We start from the raw sequence: 22,350 nt of genomic DNA, 5'->3' as shown, positions 1-22,350 counted from the left end.
AACGATAACAATATCGATGGATCATTCGATAATCGTTTGAAAGTCGTTTCCAGATTGTTTAAAAAATTGGTCTTTTAGACATCTATCATTGTGCAAACATGCTGGTCAACCCGACGATAACGTCAGGTTCAGCATGTTTGCAGATGATTGATTGTGCCTACACTGAACGACTGCTCATTCAGTGTAAGCACATCACAGACTGACAAACGACTGCACGATTACAATGTCGTAATCGTGCAGTTTTTTGCCTGTCTTCTAGTGGATAGGCACCTTTAGAAGTGCCATGTTGGAAGTTGAACTGCCATATGTTTGTGCGGCACGCTACTGTTGTTTAGCTTAGACAACCAGCTAGCTTGGTGCAACCTTTTGGCCTAAACTAGATGAAAACAATATCGTGAACTGTGATGTGGTTAAAATTAACTGGAAATGAGTGGAACTTAATGGTATGGAGGTTAATAATACTATAGGAACAAAAAAAGGTTCAAATTATGTGATTGTAGCTTTTTTTTGGTCAATTTTTGGGAACAAATACAAAACCAAAAGCAAAGCCAAAACTGTCCGACGAATTAGAACCAAAGGTGCTCCTCTCTAGTTCCAGGCAGGAGTGCTAAAATACTCTGTGACAGAAAAATAGATGCCGCTACTCAGTACCATTGAGTTACCACCAGAAAAAAATCACTGATCAGCTTCCAATATCTTAATAAGCTGGGCCCTGTCATTTCCCTCAGTGCTGGGATCCAGTCCAGGATTTGTGCTGTCTCCTCAGCTCCTCAATCTGAGCTATGTCCAGACAGTTCTATGTCAGACGTTCAGTGATAGGGGACCCAGTTGGCTGCAGCCACCATGCTCCTGAAGATACTCTGCTATCTGTTGCCCGAATTCTTAGTCGATCTTACCTTTGTGATTCTATTCCTGGGCCTGGTCGGGACCGTCCTGGTTTTTCGATGGATGGACGAGAGAAGGACCAAGATGAAGATCGATAGAGCAAAAACCCAGAGAGACAGCGCCCTGGAGATGATGGAGAAGATGGCTCTTCGCTGTAAGACTCGGGTATGTTGGGCAACGTTTTCTATTCCATTCTATCTTATTAATTGTCTCTTCCGAAGGTAAGAGGATAGCAAATGTGACCATATCTGTGCATGGTAAATAGAACCCCCTTACCCTTTCCAGAATCAGGGAAATTCTAAAAAAATATATACAGTACAATTTTAGATTTTAAACACATTACTCCAGATTTCTGTTTATTGATTTCTAGATCATATTCCAGAGGATTTCCGAGCTGATATTTAAATGTTTCATTTAGCTAAAAATGCACCTTTGTTTGTAATACATTATCAATTTCGAGGCTCTACATGATACCCAGGTGACCTCAGGTTACTGGAGACAACGTGGTGAGGCTAAGACAGGATATTGTATAGAGGACATCAAGGTGTAGTTTTAAAAAAATGTGACAATTAGTTTATTACATTTCTTAATTACTAGATTTTTTAAAATGTTTGAAGCTTTAACGATCAGAGTCCAATCTTTGACATAAATGAAAGTATTATATTATCAATCACAAATTTGATTTTACGCAATTACACTGCGACTTGTGGATTTAGATAAGTATTTCATTTCTAGGTAAATCTGGTTATTTTTTTTTTTGCTCCGTAAGGTCATTGGCTTTTAACTCCTAAAGTGCTGGCAGCATCCACTTTGAACATAGCAACTGCAGGGTTAAGACTATTAGCGGAGGGTGCACTTCAGCCCCCTTATCTATTTTTATGGAGCACTGATCCTGTACTTGATAGTTGGATTAGATCCTGGGAAAATGAACTGAGATCACAGGTGCCCACAGCTGTCACAGATATTTGGCAGTAGGAGTTAGGTGACCAATTCTATCCACAACAGTACACAGTCAGTCTCCGTAGTTTCCAAATCTAAACACACATTTATCAAAAGTTTCCCAACTCCTTCAAAGCTTAAGCTCATTAATACAGTTTTCTTGTTAGTGAGTGCGGAACTGTTTCCAATATCTGAAGATTATCCCCTGGTCTTCCCGGGCAAGAGGGTGGGGTCCTGTAAGCCCAGCGTAGTCCACTAAGCACTCAGCGGTGTCAGGTTTGGTGGTTATTGAGCTCTGAAAAATCGTAGAGCTGCTCGGAGTGAGAACTGGGAATCGTCCCGTGGAATCGCCCTATCAACATGCTCTGGTCCCTGGTTGAGTATGCTATCAACCATTTGTTCCTCTCCACTTTCTGCTGCCTTGTGGCTTCCACTGTGATTCTAAAATGTATGGACCACATCCGCCGCACCACGAAGGTAGACCGGGCACAGAAGCAGCGAGAGGAAGCCCTTCAACTGATGGAAAAACACGTTGCAGATTATAAGACACAGGTATGATGTGATCGGAGGAACGATGGCTTGAATCAGACTCTCTAAACTCACACATTACTTAGGGCGAAATGTACCAAACCTTCTGAAGAGTGTAGAAGTGGACAAGAGGAGAAGTTCCCCATAGGAACCAATCAGCTTCTGCCTAACATTTTATTGTACTTGATAAATGCTACCTCAAAGCTGATTGGTTGCTATGGGCAAGTTCTACACTTGTCCACTTCTACAGTCTTTAAAGGAATTGATACATTTACCACATGCACTCATATACTACGTATCACACAATTCCATAACTCCATAATCCAGCCTACGGACTGCAAACACTCCACAACCTGGTGTACCTCCTGCCCATTCCTCTTAGAAGTCCTTCCTTTTTCCTGCAAAGTCCTTGTGATCTAGATATGGTTCTGTGTGAAAAATGTGCTAATTATAATGCTATGCGATAGCTGCTCTGACCGAAAGTGCATATAGGCTGGTGTTTCCCGACTAGTTAGTGCCATTTTCTAATTCTGCTAACAATTTTCCATGTGTCATTCTTGGGACATTGGCCACGTTTTCTTTGGATACAGACAGTTTTTAAAATGTGGAATTGTCTATTGATACCTGAAGCGGTTCTACAGATTACTGTTATGCAAAAATGCTTTGTTTTAAAGTTTTCTAGACATATGAATGGTTATGGGGCCTATTTATCACTAAATATTTTTCGGGGGGGGTACCCGGAAATATTAAGTATCCCCCAGATGTACTATGGAGGGATTGCTGCAGATATCCATTCTCCAATATCTGCCGCAGTCCCTCCACTTTAGTTCGCAAATGCAGCACCCATAGGTTTGAATGGGGGCTGCTGTGTTGCTGGATTATCCAAGCTCCGGATTTGAAAGCCATCTTCTCATGGCGTTACCCTATAGTAGCCTATGAGCTACTGATTTGCAAGCTCATTGGCTGCCAAAGACCTTAACCAGGAAGCAGTGTAATAGTGTTATGCTATCTCCTGGCAAGAGAAGTTTTAGTAAATAACTAAATATGCGTGAAAACAGTAATTTTCACATTGCAAATTTGGCCCCAAAAAATATTTATTACATCCACATTAAAAATGTGGATTGTGCTGTATTTTATACAAGTTTTGAGTTATGTTAACCCCTTCTCTCTGCAAACAACATCCACTGGAAATGTCCTGGGACATATTTACTATATACAGTATTGTTTAACACTTGGTATTATGTTTGATTTATTATTTATGTATTGCAGATTTGCTTACGGTGTTTTTGTTCTATGAATAAATATATTTTAAAAAAATGTGCATTGTGATAAATATGCCCCTGTGTATTTTATCATACTTTTTTCACTATAGAAATAGTGAATATTATATAAAAGCTGAATGTTTTATTCCTTGCTGGACTTCAAATAGGGCCACCTGGGAGGCTAATTGAGGGATAAAAAACAGAGGTATTTTTATATGTCTTGGATTTTATTCCCACCAAGGTCCTATCTGTGTTGAGTTTGGATGTTCTTCCGGTGTTTGAGTGGGTTTCCTCTGGGTGCTCCAGTTTCTTCCCACAATCCAAAAGTGCACTGGCAGGTTAATTGGCTTCTGTCAAAAAGTTAACCCTAGTATATATGTATGTGTGTACATGTGGTGAGGAATATAGATAGTATGCTCCACTGAAAAGTGCTGTAGAATATGTGTGTGTTATATAAATGACTGTTAATACTAATAGCTGTAAGAGACAACTGGAAAAGTTGAATTTCAGAATAAAATGTCTGTGATACACAGTTATAATGATATATAGTTAGGTTCGGACACACTGACTCTTAAGAGAGGAAGGGGCCCATGTGCATTCCTTGTCCAGGGCCCCCTCCTCTCTCCCTGGTGGCCGGCAGCCGACTGACGTGGCTGGCCGGCCACCACAGCATCAGTAGACTCTGGACACTAGAGTGTGCGCAGAGTCTACTGCGCATGCTCAGATCGCAGGGCAAATGGTGAGGCTGCCATTTTCCCGTTGATTTCCTCACTGTGTGTGCGCAAAACGCTGGAAGAATGGCCGCGGTGGCTATTTTCCGGCATTTTATGCAGCGCTGAGACACTCGACGCGGGACCTCTCAGAAGTAATTTTTAGATAATATGGGTGCAGGATGTGTGGTGTGGGCCCCCCTAGCCTCGGGGGCCCATGTGCACCGCACACCCTGCACCCATTATAGCTACGCCCCTGACACTGACCATAGCTAGGCTTTGGACACAACCACCTATAAGAGGCGAGTAACACAGCGACCTCATCCTGTCTCCATTAAACCTAGAGACCATGACACAGGGACAGGATGCTCCCTTTATGTCACTAGCGTCTATCAGTGCTGATATTCGGTAGTTCAGCTGATGATGGGCATACACAGGTGTCTACCAGAGTAATGCATTCAGACTCCTTACCAATAATGGCAGCGATGGGATCAGAGGAGGACAAGATGAAGACCATATCCCAGCAATAGAGAGCCAGGAGCACAGATGGGTAAACAACTGGTGATGATGTGACAGTTAACTAATGGAGGTGGCCACGTTTAGTAGGCATTAAGTAGTGAAGGTTGGATGGAGTTGTTGAGGCACGGAAGCCTACTGCTATTGGCACAAAACAAACTTGACACATAGCCTCTGTCTGCTTTGGCCTAGACGGAATACAGTTGGTGCAGCCGAATATCAGGTACCATGTTTCAAATCCCAGGATGCACCTGACACTATGGAGGAGATGTATCAAACCTTCTAAAGAGGACAAGTGAGGATGAGGTAGAGTAGGAGCCAGGCTATGTGCTGGTGGTAAAGTAGGAGCAGGTCAGGGTTCATGAACCAGGTTATGTGCTGTTGGTAGAAGAGGAGCGGATGGGACATCAGGAACCAGGTTATGTGCTGGTGGTTGAGTAGGAACAGTTCAGAGATTAGGAACCAGTTTATGTGCTGGTGGCAGAGTGGGAAAAGGTCAAAGAGCCAGATTGTGTGCTGATGGTAGAATAGGAGCAGATGGGAGATCAGGAACCAGGTTATATGTTGGTGGTAGAGTAGGAACAGTTCAGAGAATAGGAACCAGGTTATATGCTGGTGGTAGAGCATAAACAGGTCAGAGATTCTAAAACAGGTTATGTGCTGGTGGCAGAATAGAAACAGGTCAGAGATCAGGGCCCGGTTATGTGCTGGTGGTAGAGTAGGAACAGTTCAGAGATTAGGAACCAGGTTATGTGCTGGTGGCAGAGTGAGAACAAGGATCAGGGCCTGGTTGTGTGCTGGTGGTAGAATAGGAGCAGATGGGACATCAGGAACCATGTTATGTGCTGGTGGTAGAGTAGGAATAGTTCAGATATTAGGAAGCAGGTTATGTGCTGTTGGCAGAGTGGGAACAGGTCAAAGAGCCAGATTATGTGCTGGTGGTAGAATAGGAGCAGATGGGAGGTTAGGAACCAGGTTATATGCTGGTAGTAGAGTAGGAACAGTTCAGAGATTAGGAACCAGGTTATATGATGGTGGTAGAGTAGGAACAGTTCAGAGATTAGGAACCAGGTTATATGATGGTGGTAGGGAATAAACAGAACAAAGATTAAAAAACAGGTTATGTGCTGGTGGCAGAATAGAAACAGGTCAGAGATCAGGGCCCGGTTATGTGCTGGTGGTAGAGTAGGAACAGTTGAGATATTAGGAACCAGGTTATGTGCTGGTGGCAGAGTAGGAACGGGTCAGAGATCAGGGCCCAGTTATGTGCTGTTGGTAGAATAGGAGCGGATGGGACATCAGGAACCAGGTTATGTGCTGGTGGTAGAGTAGGAACTGTTCAGAGATTAGGAACCATATTATGTGCTGGTGGTAGAGTAGGAACAGTTCAGAGATTAGGAACCAGGTTATGTGCTGGTGGCAGAGTGGGAACAGGTCAAAGAGCCAGATTATGTGCTGATGGTGTGTTATAGAAACCGATTAGAGATCAGGAGCCAGGTTATGTGCTGATGGTGTGGTGTAGAAACCAATTAGAGATTAGGAGCCAAGTTATATGCTGGTGGTATTTTAGAAACTAGCGATCAGAAGTGATGTTATGAGTCAGTGGCAGAGTAGGAGCAGGTCAGAGATCAGGAACAAGGTTATGTGCTGGTGGTAGAGTAGGAACAGTTGAGATATTAGGAACCAGGTTATATGATGGTGGCAGAGTAGGAACGGGCCAGAGATCAGGGCCCGGTTATGTGCTGTTGGTAGAATAGGAGCGGATGGGACATCAGGAACCAGGTTATGTGCTGGTGGTAGAGTAGGAACAGTTGAGATATTAGGAACCAGGTTATATGATGGTGGCAGAGTAGGAACGGGCCAGAGATCAGGGCCCGGTTATGTGCTGTTGGTAGAATAGGAGCGGATGGGACATCAGGAACCAGGTTATGTGCTGGTGGTAGAGTAGGAACTGTTCAGAGATTAGGAACCAGATTATGTGCTGGTGGTAGAGTAGGAACAGTTCAGAGATTAGGAACCAGGTTATGTGCTGGTGGTAGAGTGGGAACAGGTGAAAGAGCCATGTTATGTGCTGATGGTGTGGTGTAGAAACCAATTAGAGATTAGGAGCCAGGTTATATGCTGGTGGTATTTTAGAAACTTGCGATCAGAAGTGATGTTATGAGTCAGTGGCAGAGTAGGAGCAGGTCAGAGATCAAGAACAAGGTTATGAGCTGGTGGCAGATTAGGAACAGGTCAGAGATTAGAAACCAGGTTATGCACCGGTGCCAGGAAATGGTACCTCAAGAAATGGTACCTCTGTGATGTCTGGTTCCCAGCAGATAAGAGTTATACCAGCAGTCTCCGCTTTGTATAGATGCCACTTTAAGAAATGTTGAAGCTTTATGCTACCTTTTTTTCTCGGTACCCTAACCTTCTTCAGTTATTTTGCCAGCAGTTGTCACGGAACTTCTTTGTCTGAAAATATATTTTAGATGAGGCCTATGGAGTTTTTTTTTAATCAATTTTCTCCATCAGCTCAATTGCTGTGATGGGTCCTGCGGGACAATATGAGGCATGGCTCGGGGAGATACATAGATGTATTATAATAGAGTGGGGGCAGTCTGCCAGCATGCTGAGATTTGATGCTATTTGTGGCAGTAATCTTCATTTGTATCTGCTGGGCAGGATGGGCAGTGCCCAGATATTATGTGCCATAGACCAAAGAGGGTAGTATCACAGTTTATCTTGGAGCAGATAGTAAGACTATGCTGATTCTCCTGCCTGGTGCAGTGGTCGCTGCCCTGTGCTGTCTGGTAGCCGGCTTTCTCGTGTTGAAATGGATGGATCAGAGACCCACCAGCCAGAGAATCCAGAGTGCCAGGGAGCGGAGGGCACAGGACTTGGCACTCATGGAGAAAACTGTGGAGCAGTATAAGAAGCAGGTAAGGGCTTTTCTGACCATTCCTAGTTATTATGCATACAGACAATTACACAGAAGTAACCATTTTAATTTTAATCATTTTATGAAATGCTACAAATATAATTAACTCACTCCAAAGAGATTGTAAACTATAAATGTTCCAGGAAATAAAAGTTTTATGCCCATAATGAAACACTATAGGTGGGGATAATAATATACACTACTAATGGTAGTTGTGGATCCTGGATCTTTTCTGCTTGCGGGGCAGATATAAGTAATTTAAATTCACCCTTAGAACAAGATCAATATTCCCAATGCTGAGAGTGTCCTAAATAAGATATTATTTGCGAATATTCTATATTAGAAAATGTTAGTTGGTAGCATTTCAGAATGGTGCTGTGTCTTTACAGTTATAGATAGCCTTCTGTCAGCATCTGCGATCCAAGTGCTACGCCCGAAGTTGCATCATCAGATCACCATTAGGATTATAAAACTTACTCAGAATAGATAACGTACCTGCTCAGGAAGACCCTGGCCTCAGCACTCCCCCTGTTTCCATAAACCCAGGCCAACCCAGTGGCAAACACAGGATTTCTAGAGGGGGGTTTCCAAATGCTTGATTTTAGAGTGAGTTGGCCAGTCCATGAAGAGGGCATAATTATCACTTATCCAGCTTTAATATGCATCATACAAAGTGTATTGTGTGTCATAATTCTAGCATATACAGGACCAGAGATCACAGTAAGCCATTAAATTCGGCAGTAGGGCCATCCTTCCTGAGCTGAATGTTTTTATTTTAGATGCGAGCACCATTCCAGGGCATGGGAGAAAGTCTGGGGGAGCAGCAGAAGAACCTAGCACTGCCCTGGACATATATGTAAATATTGGGCGCTATAGCAGTGCATCCCTAACAGTGCATGTTTTCCAAATCCCCTGATTGGTGCACAGGTGTATTTATTACTGGCCGATACATGTTAAAAGATCCACAGGTGGTGCTAATTATTTCATTTGTGATACTGAGAAGAACATGCAGCGCTGGTAAAATTCCATTATTTTACTATTTCTATTGTGGTCATGGTGTGAGCTGAGGAGGGGGGTTTCCAGGCAGACGGAAACACCTCCTGCGTTTGCCTATGCAACCACTCCCCCATTACGCCCCCAAATGGTTGATATGCCTCAGACTGGTCGCACAGCGTGCGAGGATGCAGAACCCGTCTGCACGTGCGCAGAATAGGGCCAATACATGCTCAGACCCCCAACAAACAGATGTAGGCAAACTATCGGGTTTGTGTACATCTCTGAATCAGGACCATTATGCCAGTACTGGCAGAAGAGCATATGTCACATAGATTCTGAGCTCTGTCTATGGACCTTACAGCCATCCACTCAGATTTTTTGCCTTGCAACAGCATCAGCACATCTGAACACCAGTCTGGTCTGGTAGTGCCTGTGCAGGTCTAATCTACAATACTGTCTGCAAACATATTCCAATTTACAGGGCTTTTATCTTTACTTTTTAGTAACATTGTAACTACAATGTACAGTAAAATTACACATCTTTGGAACAACAGCAATAAATGACTAAGGGGGGTATTCAATATGTGAGCGAAAAGTCCGTGCTGGACTTTTCGCTCCATATCGGAAGTTTGACGGGGATAAAGTATCGGGCGCGCGCCCGCTTTATCCCCGTATTGAATTTGAAAGCTGCGAAAACGGGACCCGGCGGAAAGGTATCGGAAAAAATTCGGGAATTTTTGGGAAAGCATCCAGGGACCCCCGTAATGATGTCCTGACATGGGGGATTATTATGGGTACCCCCGTTTTGGCCTGCGGAAGTATGGTTTTTAAATAGCCGCGGCAGGTGTTTTTTTCCGCCTGGGAAGAAGGGGTGAAGAAGAGCACTTAGCTTTTTTTTTTTTTTTAAACTAGGTGCATCAAATTTGGGGTACATGAAAATGGGTGCAAGCATATTTTTTAAGTCCCTAAGGTGCATTTTTAAAATTCTTTGAAAATGCACTTGCCGCTACCACTCGCATTCGTTAAAACACCTGCCGCATACTTGGGAACCCCTCCAGAATTTATTTAGTTAGTTTTAAACTTGTTCCCCATATTTTTTTATTTTTACCCCAAAATTCAATACATTTTTTGGGGGTGTCTCGATTTTTTTGTTATAAATTTTTTTTACATAGATCATTTTTAGGGGCCATTCCCAGGGGTGCAGGCTATTTTTTTTAAGCCTGCACCCCTAAACAAATTCTGCACTTTTTTTCGCCATGTAAAACATGGTGAAAAGTTATCCCCATTTTTTTACAAAAACTTTTCGCAATGGCGAAAAGTCTTTGTAATTGAATATGGGGATAATTGAAACATGCGAAAATGACGTCATCGGCGATACTTTTTCGCCGATTTCGACTCTTTGCAGCCAAATTGAATACTGCCCTAAGTAGGATAAGCATAAGGGGCCAGAGTAGAGCAACTTACTGTATCTTGGAGGGTCAGCAGGAGTGAGTGGCAGGGAGCGGAAGTCATTCAGCAATCGATGAGCCTGTACCCAGCATAATTGCAAACATACGGTAATAGAGTCACCGAAGAGGACTTGAAGACAAAAGACAAGGAGCTCAGGTTGAATAATACAGAACTCATTCTAATAGCCAACATACAATACAGGGAGCAGCCCAGTGACTGCCATGTGGTCTTAAGCAATACAGAACGCATTATATTGACCGCCATACAATACAGAGCATTCCAGTGATTGCCACACAAAATCATTTCTCATCAGTATTTTCAAAAATTGTTGACTCCCTCAGCATCATCGTATCAACACCATTCAACATAATTAACCCTTTATAATCATTAACTCCCTCATCTCCATCATTAATTAACTGACAGATCATGAATTCAATCTAATCTTATTAAGTAATCCTCTCATTACCTCCTTCAGTCAGTTCAAATGAACCACTTTATAGTCTTTATATAAATTAACCCCTTGATACTAAATCAAACCCAATCTAACAACTTTATTATTAACGTTACTTATAAAGCTTCATCCCTCCAGTCCCATTCACGTGCTGAGGTATGATCTTCTTCTCTGTGTTGCGATCACATACCGCAGGCCATTGTAGAGATAGCGAGTTCTGTTATAGCAGGGATGGGGAACCTTTTGTCCTGCCGAGGGCCAATTTGATATATGTAACATTATTCACGGGCCAGCTGCAGGCCACGCTCCCTCCGTGTGTCATCACATGGGGGCGGGGCCACAATCACCGGTGATTACAGCAATGCCCGGAGCATCCAGAGGATCATCCGGGGAGCTGTAAGGGCAGCAGTGTGACCATCTGAAGTGTCCTAAGGATGCTCCTGGTGGCACTGCTGCATAGATTCTGGCTGCAGGGTGCCATTCCAGGCACCCTGCTAGCCAGATGAGACTAGCAGAAAAAAGCTCAGAGGGCCATACCAAATGATTCCGCGGGCCTTATACGGCCCCCGGGCCTGAGGTTCCCCATTCCTGTGTTATAGCATGTGAGGAGGAGGGGCAACCCAAGATCCGCTAGGTGCTGTGCTTACGCGATCACATTATTTGTAGATTCGGAGTTGGCTCAGCTACTGTGTGGCCGGTGGTGATTACCAGACAGGGATACTAATGATCGCTCTCAGAAATTAAAAATACCCATAGGCTAGAGCGTGGTAAATGGATATTTTCACAGCCTCCATAAAAATCTATAGGGACTGCATTTTGTGACGGTAAAGAGAGGGGGGCTGCAGAATATATATTTGATATCTTGTGTAGTATTCCTTGTCAAACAGCTTTTTTTTTTAGAGGATTGACCACATTTTTGGGCTTAATAAATAGGAGCGTAATGACATATACACTAAAGGATTACCGTCTTCCTGAACAGCGGTAGTGATATTACTAGTTCCAGACGGATGGGGGGCAAGCACCATATTTTTTGCACCTGAGCCCATCACTCATTAGTGTCGCCACTAGGAGCTCACCATCAAATAACAAATCTGCTACCTGGACAACAAGTTGCACTCAAGTTCTGAGTTGCAAAACTGTGATGCTAGGTGTAAAATCCTGGTGTTGTGCTACATGGTGGCTTCACACTTAAAGAATCAGGTATTGGCCATGATTAAATCTTTTTTCTTTCTGAGGAACTATAATCAAGCACCTGATTCCCTCAGAAGATCATACATGCATTGACACTATCACGATTAGACTACTGCAATGCCCTGGGTTTCCCAGCAAGAGAACTGCACTGCTTATGGTTAGCACAAAATGCAGCTGCCAGCCCCATTCCTGCCACATACAGTAACACCCATTCTCTACTCCCTTCACTGGCTGTCTGCAAAATAGAAAATCTATTTCTTACTGATTTTCAAAGCCCTACCTAACTAGGGCCAAAGGTAACTGAAACAGATTCTGATCCACTAGACGATTAAATTGAGCGATTGAATGATAACGATATCGTTCAATAATCGTTTGAAAATCGTTAAGAAAAATGTCTCAAACGACCAGCGATGCACGGTCCCGCTGGTCGTTTAGACATCTATCATCGCTAATACCTGATATCGTCTGGTTCAGCATGTTTGCAGATGATTGATGTGTCTTCACTGAACTACTGCTCGTTCAGTGAAGGGTCATCACAGACAGACAAACGACTGTGCGATTACAATGTCGTAATTGTGCAGTCTTTTGCCTGTCGTCTAGTGGATGTGTGCCTTTATACTACCACTCGCTTATGTAGATCCACAGGTGAAGGACAATTAGCAGCACCTAATAAGTTCCCTACTTTGTTTGTTCCTTAGGCTTGAAGCTTTGCGGCACTGACTCTCTAGAACTCGTTGTCTCGCACAGTCCGTGAAGCCTCCAATCTAGACACCTGTAACAACAGACTCAACACTCATCTGTTCAGGGGCGTTTCTACAGAGAGGAGGGGGCCCATGTGCAGTCTCCGACACGGGCCCCCTCCTCTCCGCCCGACGGCCGGCAGCGCACTGAGCTGTGCGCTGCCAGCGCCGGAGTTATAGACTCTGGGCACTAGAGTGTGCCTAGAGTCTATAATGTATGCACAGGTAACTGGGAAAATGGCAACGGCGGCCATTTTCCCTGTACTCCGCATGCGCAAACGATGGGAAAATGGCCGCCGTGGCCATTTTCCAGTCGTTTTACAGCGCCGGATGCCCGCGCCGACGTGGGACTCCGGAGAGGTAAGTATTATTATGGGTGCAGGGTGTGCGGTGCGGGGTCCCCCTGGACCCAGGGGCCCGTGTTCCCCGCAGACCCTGCACCCATTATAGATACGCCCCTGCATCTGTTTACACCAGTGTTTCATTAGTGTACCATTATTTTCTTTAAAAAAAGTGCTTAGCTCTCTTTTCTGTAGTCGGTTAACGCTTATGTTGTATTTTGTAGTTTTTTATTCTGCAAATGTAAAAGATTTTGGGGTCTATTCATAAAGCAGCGAAAGTCCTGTTTAGCTGAAAACAGAGGAACGGAAAGCTCCGCTTCCAGTTCCTCTGCTGCGTACAGAATCGCCATCTGAGGATGACGTAATCTGTACTGTAGGCTGAACAGAGCAGGGAGGCTGCATACTTCCCGGCTGTCTGTCCAGCACAGGGCTCCCGATATGTCTGTCTTCTCACTGGTTTCCAGGATCGCGGAAGGGCCGGATAGCGCCCGAAAACATTGGACAGGTAAGTGTACATGAATGGCTACTAAACATCACTATATTTCGCATCGATGTGATGTGATAATATATAGTGATATTTTTCAGTAGCCACTTCATGTTCTACATGAATAGACCCCTATGAGCCCTATTGGGAAAAAGTGCTATAACAATAAGGTCATTATTATTTTATTTTTATAATCTCTAATACATATCTATATCATATATAATATACAGTATATGGGATGTAGTTCATATGCCGGCGTGCAGGATGCCGGTACTAAAAATGCCGGCGCCGGAAACCCCACAGAGTCAGAATCCCGACGCCGGCATCCAGAAGGTAAGTAGCAGGGTTAGAGGGAGGTTTAGGGTTAAGCACTAGGGGGGAGGGCTAGGGGTTAGGCACTAGGGTTGAGAGTTAGGTTTAGGCACCATGGAGAGGATTAGGCACTAAGTAGGGAGGGTTAGGTTTTGCCACTTGGGGGAAGGGTTAGGAATTAGGCACTAGGCGGGGGGGGGGGTTAGGCACTAGGGGAAGGGGTAGGGTTAGGCACTAGGGAAGAGGGTTAGGGGTTAGGCACTAGGGAAGAGGGTTAGGGGTTAGGCACTAGGGAAGAGGATTAGGCACTAGGGAAGAGGGTTAGGCACTAGGGAAGAGGGTTAGGGGTTAGGCACTGGGGAGAGGGTTAGGGTTAGGCACTAAGTAGGGAGGGTAAGGTTTTGCCACTTTGGTTAGGGTTAGGCACTAGGGGGGGGGTTAGGCACTAGAGGGAGGGTTAGGCATTAGGGAGGAGGGTTAGGCCCTAGGGGGGAGGGTCAGGCACTAGGGCGAAGGTTAGGTATAGGCACTAAGTAGGGAGGGTTAGGTTTTGCCACTTGGGGGGGAGGGTTAGAGATTAGGCACTAGGGAGAGGGTTAGGCACTGAGGGGGAGGGTTAGGCACTAGGTCGGGAGGGTTAGGTTTAGGCACTTGGGGGGAGGTTTGGCTTAGGGTGTGGGAAGGGAGGGCTAGGTTTAGGGGTAGGAGAAGTGTTAAGATACTTACCATGGAGGAGTAAGACTGAGGGACTTATTCTGAGTCGCACGCAATCCGTAAGCAACGCTGATATTCACGTAGCTGAGCAAATTTCTAAAGACCTTTACAGCGCATGCATGAAATAGAGAGCAAGCACCGAGGTGTGATTGGAACAGATGGTATCAGAAATGGGGCGGAAAAGTGATGCGCGTTCCTCTGTGATAACTGGGAGGTGGCTAGAAGGGAACGCAAAAAAACTCTGTCTCATGGGTGTGTAATGCAGGTCTGTTAATAAAAGTGGCTGCGTACACAAACGCACAGCCGCCGCCATAGCAGGTCAGAGTCAGACGATGCCTTGGGGCTGTACAAATGTTGATGCTGCGAGCGATGGTGAAACACCGGCGACATTACAGCGTGCAGACACACTGAAAGTGTAAGTCTCAGCCCTTGCACATTCTGATGCAGGCTACTACACCAGGGGAAGGCTGATACTAGCAGACGCAAGAGCGAATGGTGCTGCATCCATCTTTGAATCCGGCCCTGACTTCCATTCACCTCCAGATTTTCACTCTGTGGGCTCTATTTATCAACATTATTTTTACTAAAATAATGTGAAAAAGGGTGTTTTTACACCCTTTTGACATTATTTTAGTATCACCTATAGTTATTACAGGGCAATTGGAGTAGAATTCGTACAATTCTACTCCAACCCCTAAGTATCACTTATTTTCAGTAAAGCAGATCGCATTTCCCATAATTGTAATGGGAAATGTGATCCGACCAGAGTTACTAAAAATAAAATGTGAAAAAATACCGGGGAAAGCCCTGTGATAATAACGCCACCTGGAGGTGGCGTTATCCAGGGTATCCCCCGGTTACTGGCCTCCTGCCCTGCTCTAACGAGGGAGAGCAGAGCTGGGAGTCGGTCCCAGTAATCAGCTGTGTGGTCTGATTACTGTAAAAAAAAGAAAAAAAAAATAGTAAAAAAAAAAAATGTACTTACCTGACTCCTGGGACCGGTGATCGGGCCTCCGGTGATGACTCCCCTCCAGTCAGCTGATCTCCCATAGTGCACTGCTGCCCGGTCATCAGGTGATCGGGCCCCAGTGCAGTATGGGAGATCACCTGACCGGAGGAATGGAGAACATCACCAGAGGCCCGGAGCATGCAGGTGATCGTGGGGGCGGGGCTTAGTGATGGGGCGGGGCTTAGCGCAGGGGGATTAGCAGCGGCGACCGGTCGGCGCATGCGCGGGCACTTAATCACGGTATTTTTTGCGAAAATACCGTGATAATGTTCCGAAGGGGATTTGCAGGGACAGAGCTTTATCGCAAGCTCTGTCCCTGTAAGGGATTTGTAGTAAATCCCTGTGATATTGCCTGAATTCGCAATGCGAATTCACTCGGTAATATCACACTACAATATGCATTTAATATGCGGATTGTAGTAAATAGAGCCCTATGTATCACTACTATAATAGTAAATAATCTATCTATCTATCTGTCTGTCTGTCCAGGGCCGGCTCCAGTGGTCGGAGCACCAAAAATGGGGGCGTGGCCCAATTACCATAGGACACGCCTCCTACGTGACGTTATTTGGAGGCGTGCCCACATGGCATGCCTCCAAATAACGTCAGGCTGGGGATGCCTCACTAGCTGGGCTTCCCCCAGCCCTCTCCTGTCACTGAATGGATGGCGCGCGCATGCGCACAGCATCCATTCAGACTCCGGGGTCCGGCACCGCCGCACAGCTATGGCGGTGGGGGTCCCCAACCTCCCGATTTGACCACCCGCGGGCCACTTTAGCCCATGGGTGGAACAGTGGGACAGTACTGTCCCGCTGAAATCGGGATGTTGAGGAGGTGTGTGCCCTCTATGGGTGGCGCCCCTGTTCGACCGCACTGGTTGAACACCCCTAGAGCCGGCCCTGTGTGTGTCTGTCTGTCTGTCTACATTTGTGTTTCCTTTTATTTCCCCCCCCTCCTTAAAGTGAAAATTGGACTTTTGTTTGAATACTATAAAGAAGGCTATGCAAATATAGTAATGTCATCATTTCATATATAGGTATATAACATGATTTAGCCACCCCCTCTTCTTTTTCCTAATTCTAATAATCAGGTTTATTCTGTCTTTTATGTCTAATTATTCAGTAGTGTATGAAATATAAAATAACCGTAATACTTTGCATTGACAGTTTGAGCTTGAGAGTTTGAGAGTCCGCATATTATGTCTTACAGCATGGGAACATGGATTCCATCCAGATCCTCTCCCTGTCCTTGGCAGAGCTGGTGGATGAGCTGAAGAAAGGATCCCTGAGCCCGGAGGCCGCCCTACACGTGTATGTGGAAAAGGTGAGAATAAGTCACAAACGCGCTGCGTATCACAACTGTTCTAATGTGCAGCAGCCATTTTATTGTCTAACCCTGCACTACACTGATTAATGCTAATTGCTGATTGGTCTTCAGATGGCGTTTGCTCCCACTTGTGGATCGCAACCCGCTCCTTCCCTATTTGAAGGAGTCCCGGGTTGTGAAAAGGGATCCTTTCGGATCCCTCCACCCCTGTCTGGCTCCTTCCGCCGGACGTCGGGGCTCTTGTGCGCATGCGTGACCTGTAAGGCACGCATGTGCACCATACTTGCCTACCCTCCCGATTTGGTCGGGAGCCTCCCGAAAATCGGGTGCCGCTCCCGACCTCCCGGGAAGGCATGCAATTCTCCCGGCTGCCGCTCACTCTTCCTATCCCCCCCGCTATAACCCCTGCAGCCCCCGCAGCGGGGGGGGCCAGTGACGCGATTCGCGTCATTTTGGCCCCGCCCCCTGCTTTACAATGCCTATTTTATCGGCATTGTGTAGCGGGGGCGGGGCCAAACTGATGCGATCATGTGACTCCGCCCCGCCACACCCACAAGTGATGTCACCCGGCCGGCCACCCCCCCTTGTCTCGGCCACGCCCCTCTGTCCTGCCGATCTGGCTGCTCCCTCCCGGGAGGAGCAGCCAGAAAGTCGGCAGGTATGATGTGCACTTGTCTCACTGCCCCGAAAGGTAGGGGAGACAACTGATTTTCGGATAAGCTGTCTTCACGTCAGAGCAATGATGAATTGCTCCGGCGCTCACGCCGAATTAGAATGTTAATTATCGGACCCCAATAATTAACATAATGAATAGACCCCTTAGCCCCAAAAACACTACATCGATTTTAAATCGATCAAGATCAACCTTTAGTAAATATTAGAGATATGTAGGTCTGGAATTCTGAAATCTGAACTCACCCAAATTAAGGTGTTCCAAGTAGAACCAGGTCATGGTTCAGATTCACTTTTTTTTTTTTTTAACAATTCTTTTATTCATCAGATCAATAATGCATTTCACATCATATATCATAAAACAAAATAAATAACAAATAGAACTAAACATGGCAGGCACACAGCCCTAAACAAAAAATTCATCAATAAAATAAAATAGGGGAAAGGAGACCCAAAATGAAACAGATCCCATCTCAGCCTGTAACAGACAAAGAATTGGGCGAATCATCCAGTAAAATCCGAGTTTCATACCAGGAAGTACTACGGAAGCATAAACGTATTTGGCATTTTAGGGCCAACGTAAAGGAGTCTATAAAACCCTCCCACAGCTGGAAAACAGAACCCGTTTGAGGGGTCTAGTTACTAAGGAGTGTTAGGAGACAGAGTGAAAAGTGATAAGTAAGTGATAAGGTGCCAGTCAATAAGCTCCTAACTGCCATCTCACAGGCTGTGTTTGAAAAATGACAGTTGGGAGCTGATTGGCTGGCACCGTATCACTTTCTTATCACTTTTCACTCTGTCTCCTAACACTGCTTAGTAACTAGACCCCTTAGTCTCCTTATGCAGAGTGGTCACTAGACAATCCATTTGGACGGCAAAAAATAGTTTGGCCCGGAATAAAGAAACTGATGGGGGTTCTGCATGGGGCCACATCGGTAGTATACATTTACTGGCCACCGCTGATATAACTAATAATCATTTTTTACTATCTCCCCTACCCAAAACAGACGGCGGCAGAATACCCAAAATTGCCCACTTCGCCGATAGCGGAAGATAGTTAACTAGATACCTAGATGCAAATCTATTGACCGATGACCAAACTCTATGGATAAGGGGGCTTCCCACACACAGTGTGTAAAGGTTGCATCAGAAGCCCACCACTTTGCACAAATATGAGTGGGGGGAAAGATGCCCATTGTGATATATGTTATAGAACATTTCTCTGTACATGCTGGATGAGAGCACTGGCTGAGAATATGAGAATGAACATAACAGGCTTTCCATGGTAATATGGGGGAATACCGTACACCAAGTAGATAACCCTGTAGATATGTTAGAATGGTCTAAGGGAATCTGAAGAATTTTATAATGGAGATAAATTGCGCCCCGTCCCCCCATAGGTCTAGCAAAGAATTGGACCAATCTTCTGAGGAAACAGTCTGTATCATGGAACTGACATAGTCTTGCGCCTGATATAGCGCCAGAGAGTGGGATTGAGGTAAGCCATATTTATCCACTAACTCCGACACTCGATAGGGCCTACAGTTTTCAGTGTCATCCAATGCTGGGACATAAGGAATCCGCCTGTCAGGCTGTTCGGATTCACTTTTGTGACTCGGTTCGAACCGAGTCCTGAATCTGTTTCCGGTTCGGAACTCAGATCAAGGGGCCTATTCATGATGTTAATTATCGGGGTCCGAACGGACCCCGATAACTAACATTCTAACTCACCATTGCTCCGGCGCGGTGGCAGCTGATGTGAAATCAGCTGCCCCCACGAGCGGCTTCACTGCTCCTTTTCGGAGCAGTGAATCTTTTCACTGCTCCTGTCAGAGCAGTGATGGCGGTGCGCATGCGTGACCTACAGGTCACGCATGCGCACAAGAGCCCCAACGTCCGGCGGAAGGAGCTGGACAGGGGCGGAGGGATCCTAAAGGATCCCTTCTCGCAACCCGGACCTACTTCCCATAGGGAAGAGCGGGTTGCGAACCCCAAGCGGGGGTATTCGCCATTTGAAGAATGCCCCCGCAGGAAAGCTCCAAAAATATAATATTTTCGGAGCTTGATGAATTATGTCCCCATACTAGTGTATGGGGACAGCAGGCCATTCCATAAACAGAAGGTAAGTAGGAGATATCTGTGATACTAGTGTATGGGGACAGCAGGCCATTCCATAAACAGAAGGTAAGTAGGAGATATCTGTGATACTAGTGTATGGGGACAGCGGGCCATTCCGTAAACAGAAGGTAAGTAGGAGATATCTGTGATACTAGTGTATGGGGACAGCGGGCCATTCCGTAAACAGAAGGTAAGTAGGAGATATCTGTGATACTAGTGTATGGGGACAGCGGGCCATTCCGTAAACAGAAGGTAAGTAGGAGATATCTGTGATACTAGTGTATGGGGACAGCGGGCCATTCCGTAAACAGAAGGTAAGTAGGAGATATCTGTGATACTAGTGTATGGGGACAGCGGGCCTTTCCGTAAACAGAAGGTAAGTAGGAGATATCTGTGATACTAGTGTATGGGGACAGCGGGCCATTCCGTAAACAGAAGGTAAGTAGGAGATATCTGTGATACTAGTGTATGGGGACAGCGGGCCATTCCGTAAACAGAAGGTAAGTAGGAGATATCTGTGATACTAGTGTATGGGGACAGCGGGCCTTTCCGTAAACAGAAGGTAAGTAGGAGATATCTGTGATAGCTCCTGCTTCACCTTCTTAATGAATGGCCCGAGTACTTAATTGTCACAATTGCAGGTGAAAATGTGCTTTTTCACCTGATTTTCTGACAATTAAGTGATGATGAATAGGCCCCTTAAAAACCAAACTCTGGGTTTTTATTGATTTTTGCCAATCCTTGTAGATTTCTAATAATTTTTAATTGATTTTATCCAAATCTAAAACCAAAACACAAAGTTGAATCTAGATCCAAAAGCAAAACCAAAACACGAGGGTCCGCGCACATCTATATTAAATATACTGTACGTCTAAGAGGGGAACATAATAAAGTGTGATTTTAGACGCTAGTTGCCAATGGCCAAACATCTTCCAATTTAGGAACTGATTGGCTGGTACTTTATCTCCGTTCACTTTATCTCCATTCAAGGCTTAGTAAATAGACCCTTGTGATTTTTAGGTTTAATAATAAATAGCTGATTTGTTGCATTCTGGACCCAAACGGCATAGTGGAGACAAAGGTGTGTTCAATTTATTTCAATGACATGCTGGTAGTAGGCAAAAGGGTGTTGTTTGTTTTTTGCTTAACCTTGTAACGAACCCGTATAGCTTTTGGCTCAGCTTCCAACTCCTGCTTGTTACGCCAACTGCATACTTTTATAATACATACATTACAATGCAGGAAAGCTTTGCATGCTTAAATTAATAAATCAACATACATGCACATCCCATCTAGGTTTAGGGGTGCAGGCTTAAAAAAAATAGCCTGCACCTCTGGGAATGACATTTTAAAAAGAACTGTGTCAAAAAAAAAAAAATAGGGACACCCCAAAAAATTATTTAAAAAATTGGGGTGAAAAAAAAAATAAATGGGAAAAAAGTGTTTAAAAATAGGGAAATAGGTTCAGGGCTATTCTGCAAGTATGCGGCAGGTGTATTCTAGAATAGGCTATTAGCGGCAGGTGCATAGTTGCAGAATTTTTAAAAACTTACTTTAGGGACATAAAAATATGCTAGTACCCATTTTCATGTACCCCAAATTTGATGGGACCACTTAAAAAAACGAAAAAAATAACCTAAGTGCTCTTCTGCAACACTTCTTCAATGTCGGGAAAAAAACACCTGCTGCGGCTATTTAACTCCCCGACTTTCATTTGCAGGCTAAAACGGGGGTACCCATAGTGATCCCCCATGTTTTTACAACTTTAGGGGGGTCCTACAATTTTTCCAGGAAAATTTCGTAGTTTATTGCAAATCCCACTTCGCCAGGTCCCGTTTTCGTAGAATTTATATTGAATACGGGGATAAAGCGGGCATGCGCCCGATACTTTATTCCTGAAAGATCTCCGATGTGGAGCGAAAAGTCCAGCACGGACTTTTCGCTCCCATATTGAATACCCCTCATAATGTATAACCATTCATGCAGGGAGAACTCACACACAGATCACATTAATGTCTTGTATCTCAGTAGCACAATGCATCTGTATATAATCTAACAGCACAGCAGGTTTTGTTCTTTTCACCTAACTAGGGGGCTGATTCAGAGGTGGACGGTAAAGACAGCCCGTAGGATGCACCTGTTGTAGAAAGGTGCACACTGCGAGTTCTCTAATCCGCCGCTGCATCCAAAAGGTGCAGCATCGGATTAATTGTGTGTACATCGCCGGGCCATCAGACATCTGAGTAAACCTCAGGTTACTCAGGATGTCCGGAAAAACGATGCTGCGGGGGGCCAATGAAGCAGCCTATGGCTTGGCTCCAACAAGCTCAGAAAACAGGGCCAACACCGGGAGTCCTTCTACGCATGCGTCGAGTGCCGCAGGTGCCACAGGGGGTGATGGGAGGGATCCGTTTGGCTCCTTCCCAGGTGGAAATGCGAATAGAAACCCATAGGCTTCTATTGGGTAAAGCCATCTAAAGATGGCGCTGCCAACCGCATCCAAGCTCCGGAATGTATCAAATTCCAGAGATCGGTGCATATGCGGTAAGAGGCCAAACCTCCAAAAATGTCATTTTCGGAGGTTTGACTGCAAAACATTCTTTGATGCATCCCGCTCACACTCATTGTTACATTATCAGTCTGACGTGTCATGTGACTCACATAGTACCATACCTCCCAAATTTGTAAAGACGAGAATTGTGACGCGAGTGGCTGAAAAGAGGGCGTGACCCCACTTTCAAGGGACGTGGCCTCGTGGAACATTCCCCTATTCAATGCTTTGAG

General features: G+C 45.1%; 1 protein-coding gene across 1 annotated transcript in view; it reads left to right on the top strand.

Annotated features, from left to right (window-relative positions):
* The first annotated feature begins 843 nt into the window (after nt 1–843).
* LOC148524863 (vitamin D3 hydroxylase-associated protein-like) overlaps nt 844–22,350 on the top strand; it is a 79,576-nt gene continuing 58,069 nt past the window's right edge. Inside the window, exons 1-2 of the mRNA XM_088471626.1 lie at nt 844–1,050; nt 16,660–16,773. Coding sequence (XP_088327752.1) covers nt 844–1,050; nt 16,660–16,773 — 321 coding nt within the window. The remainder of the gene's footprint in view (nt 1,051–16,659; nt 16,774–22,350) is intronic.

Source organism: Taudactylus pleione, unplaced genomic scaffold (assembly GCF_031769625.1).
Source record: "Taudactylus pleione unplaced genomic scaffold, aTauple2 ptg000115l, whole genome shotgun sequence".
NCBI classification, from domain to species: Eukaryota; Metazoa; Chordata; class Amphibia; order Anura; family Myobatrachidae; genus Taudactylus; species Taudactylus pleione.
The sequence above is the reverse complement of the archived record's forward strand: the minus strand, read 5'-3'. Positions and strand labels throughout refer to the sequence as shown.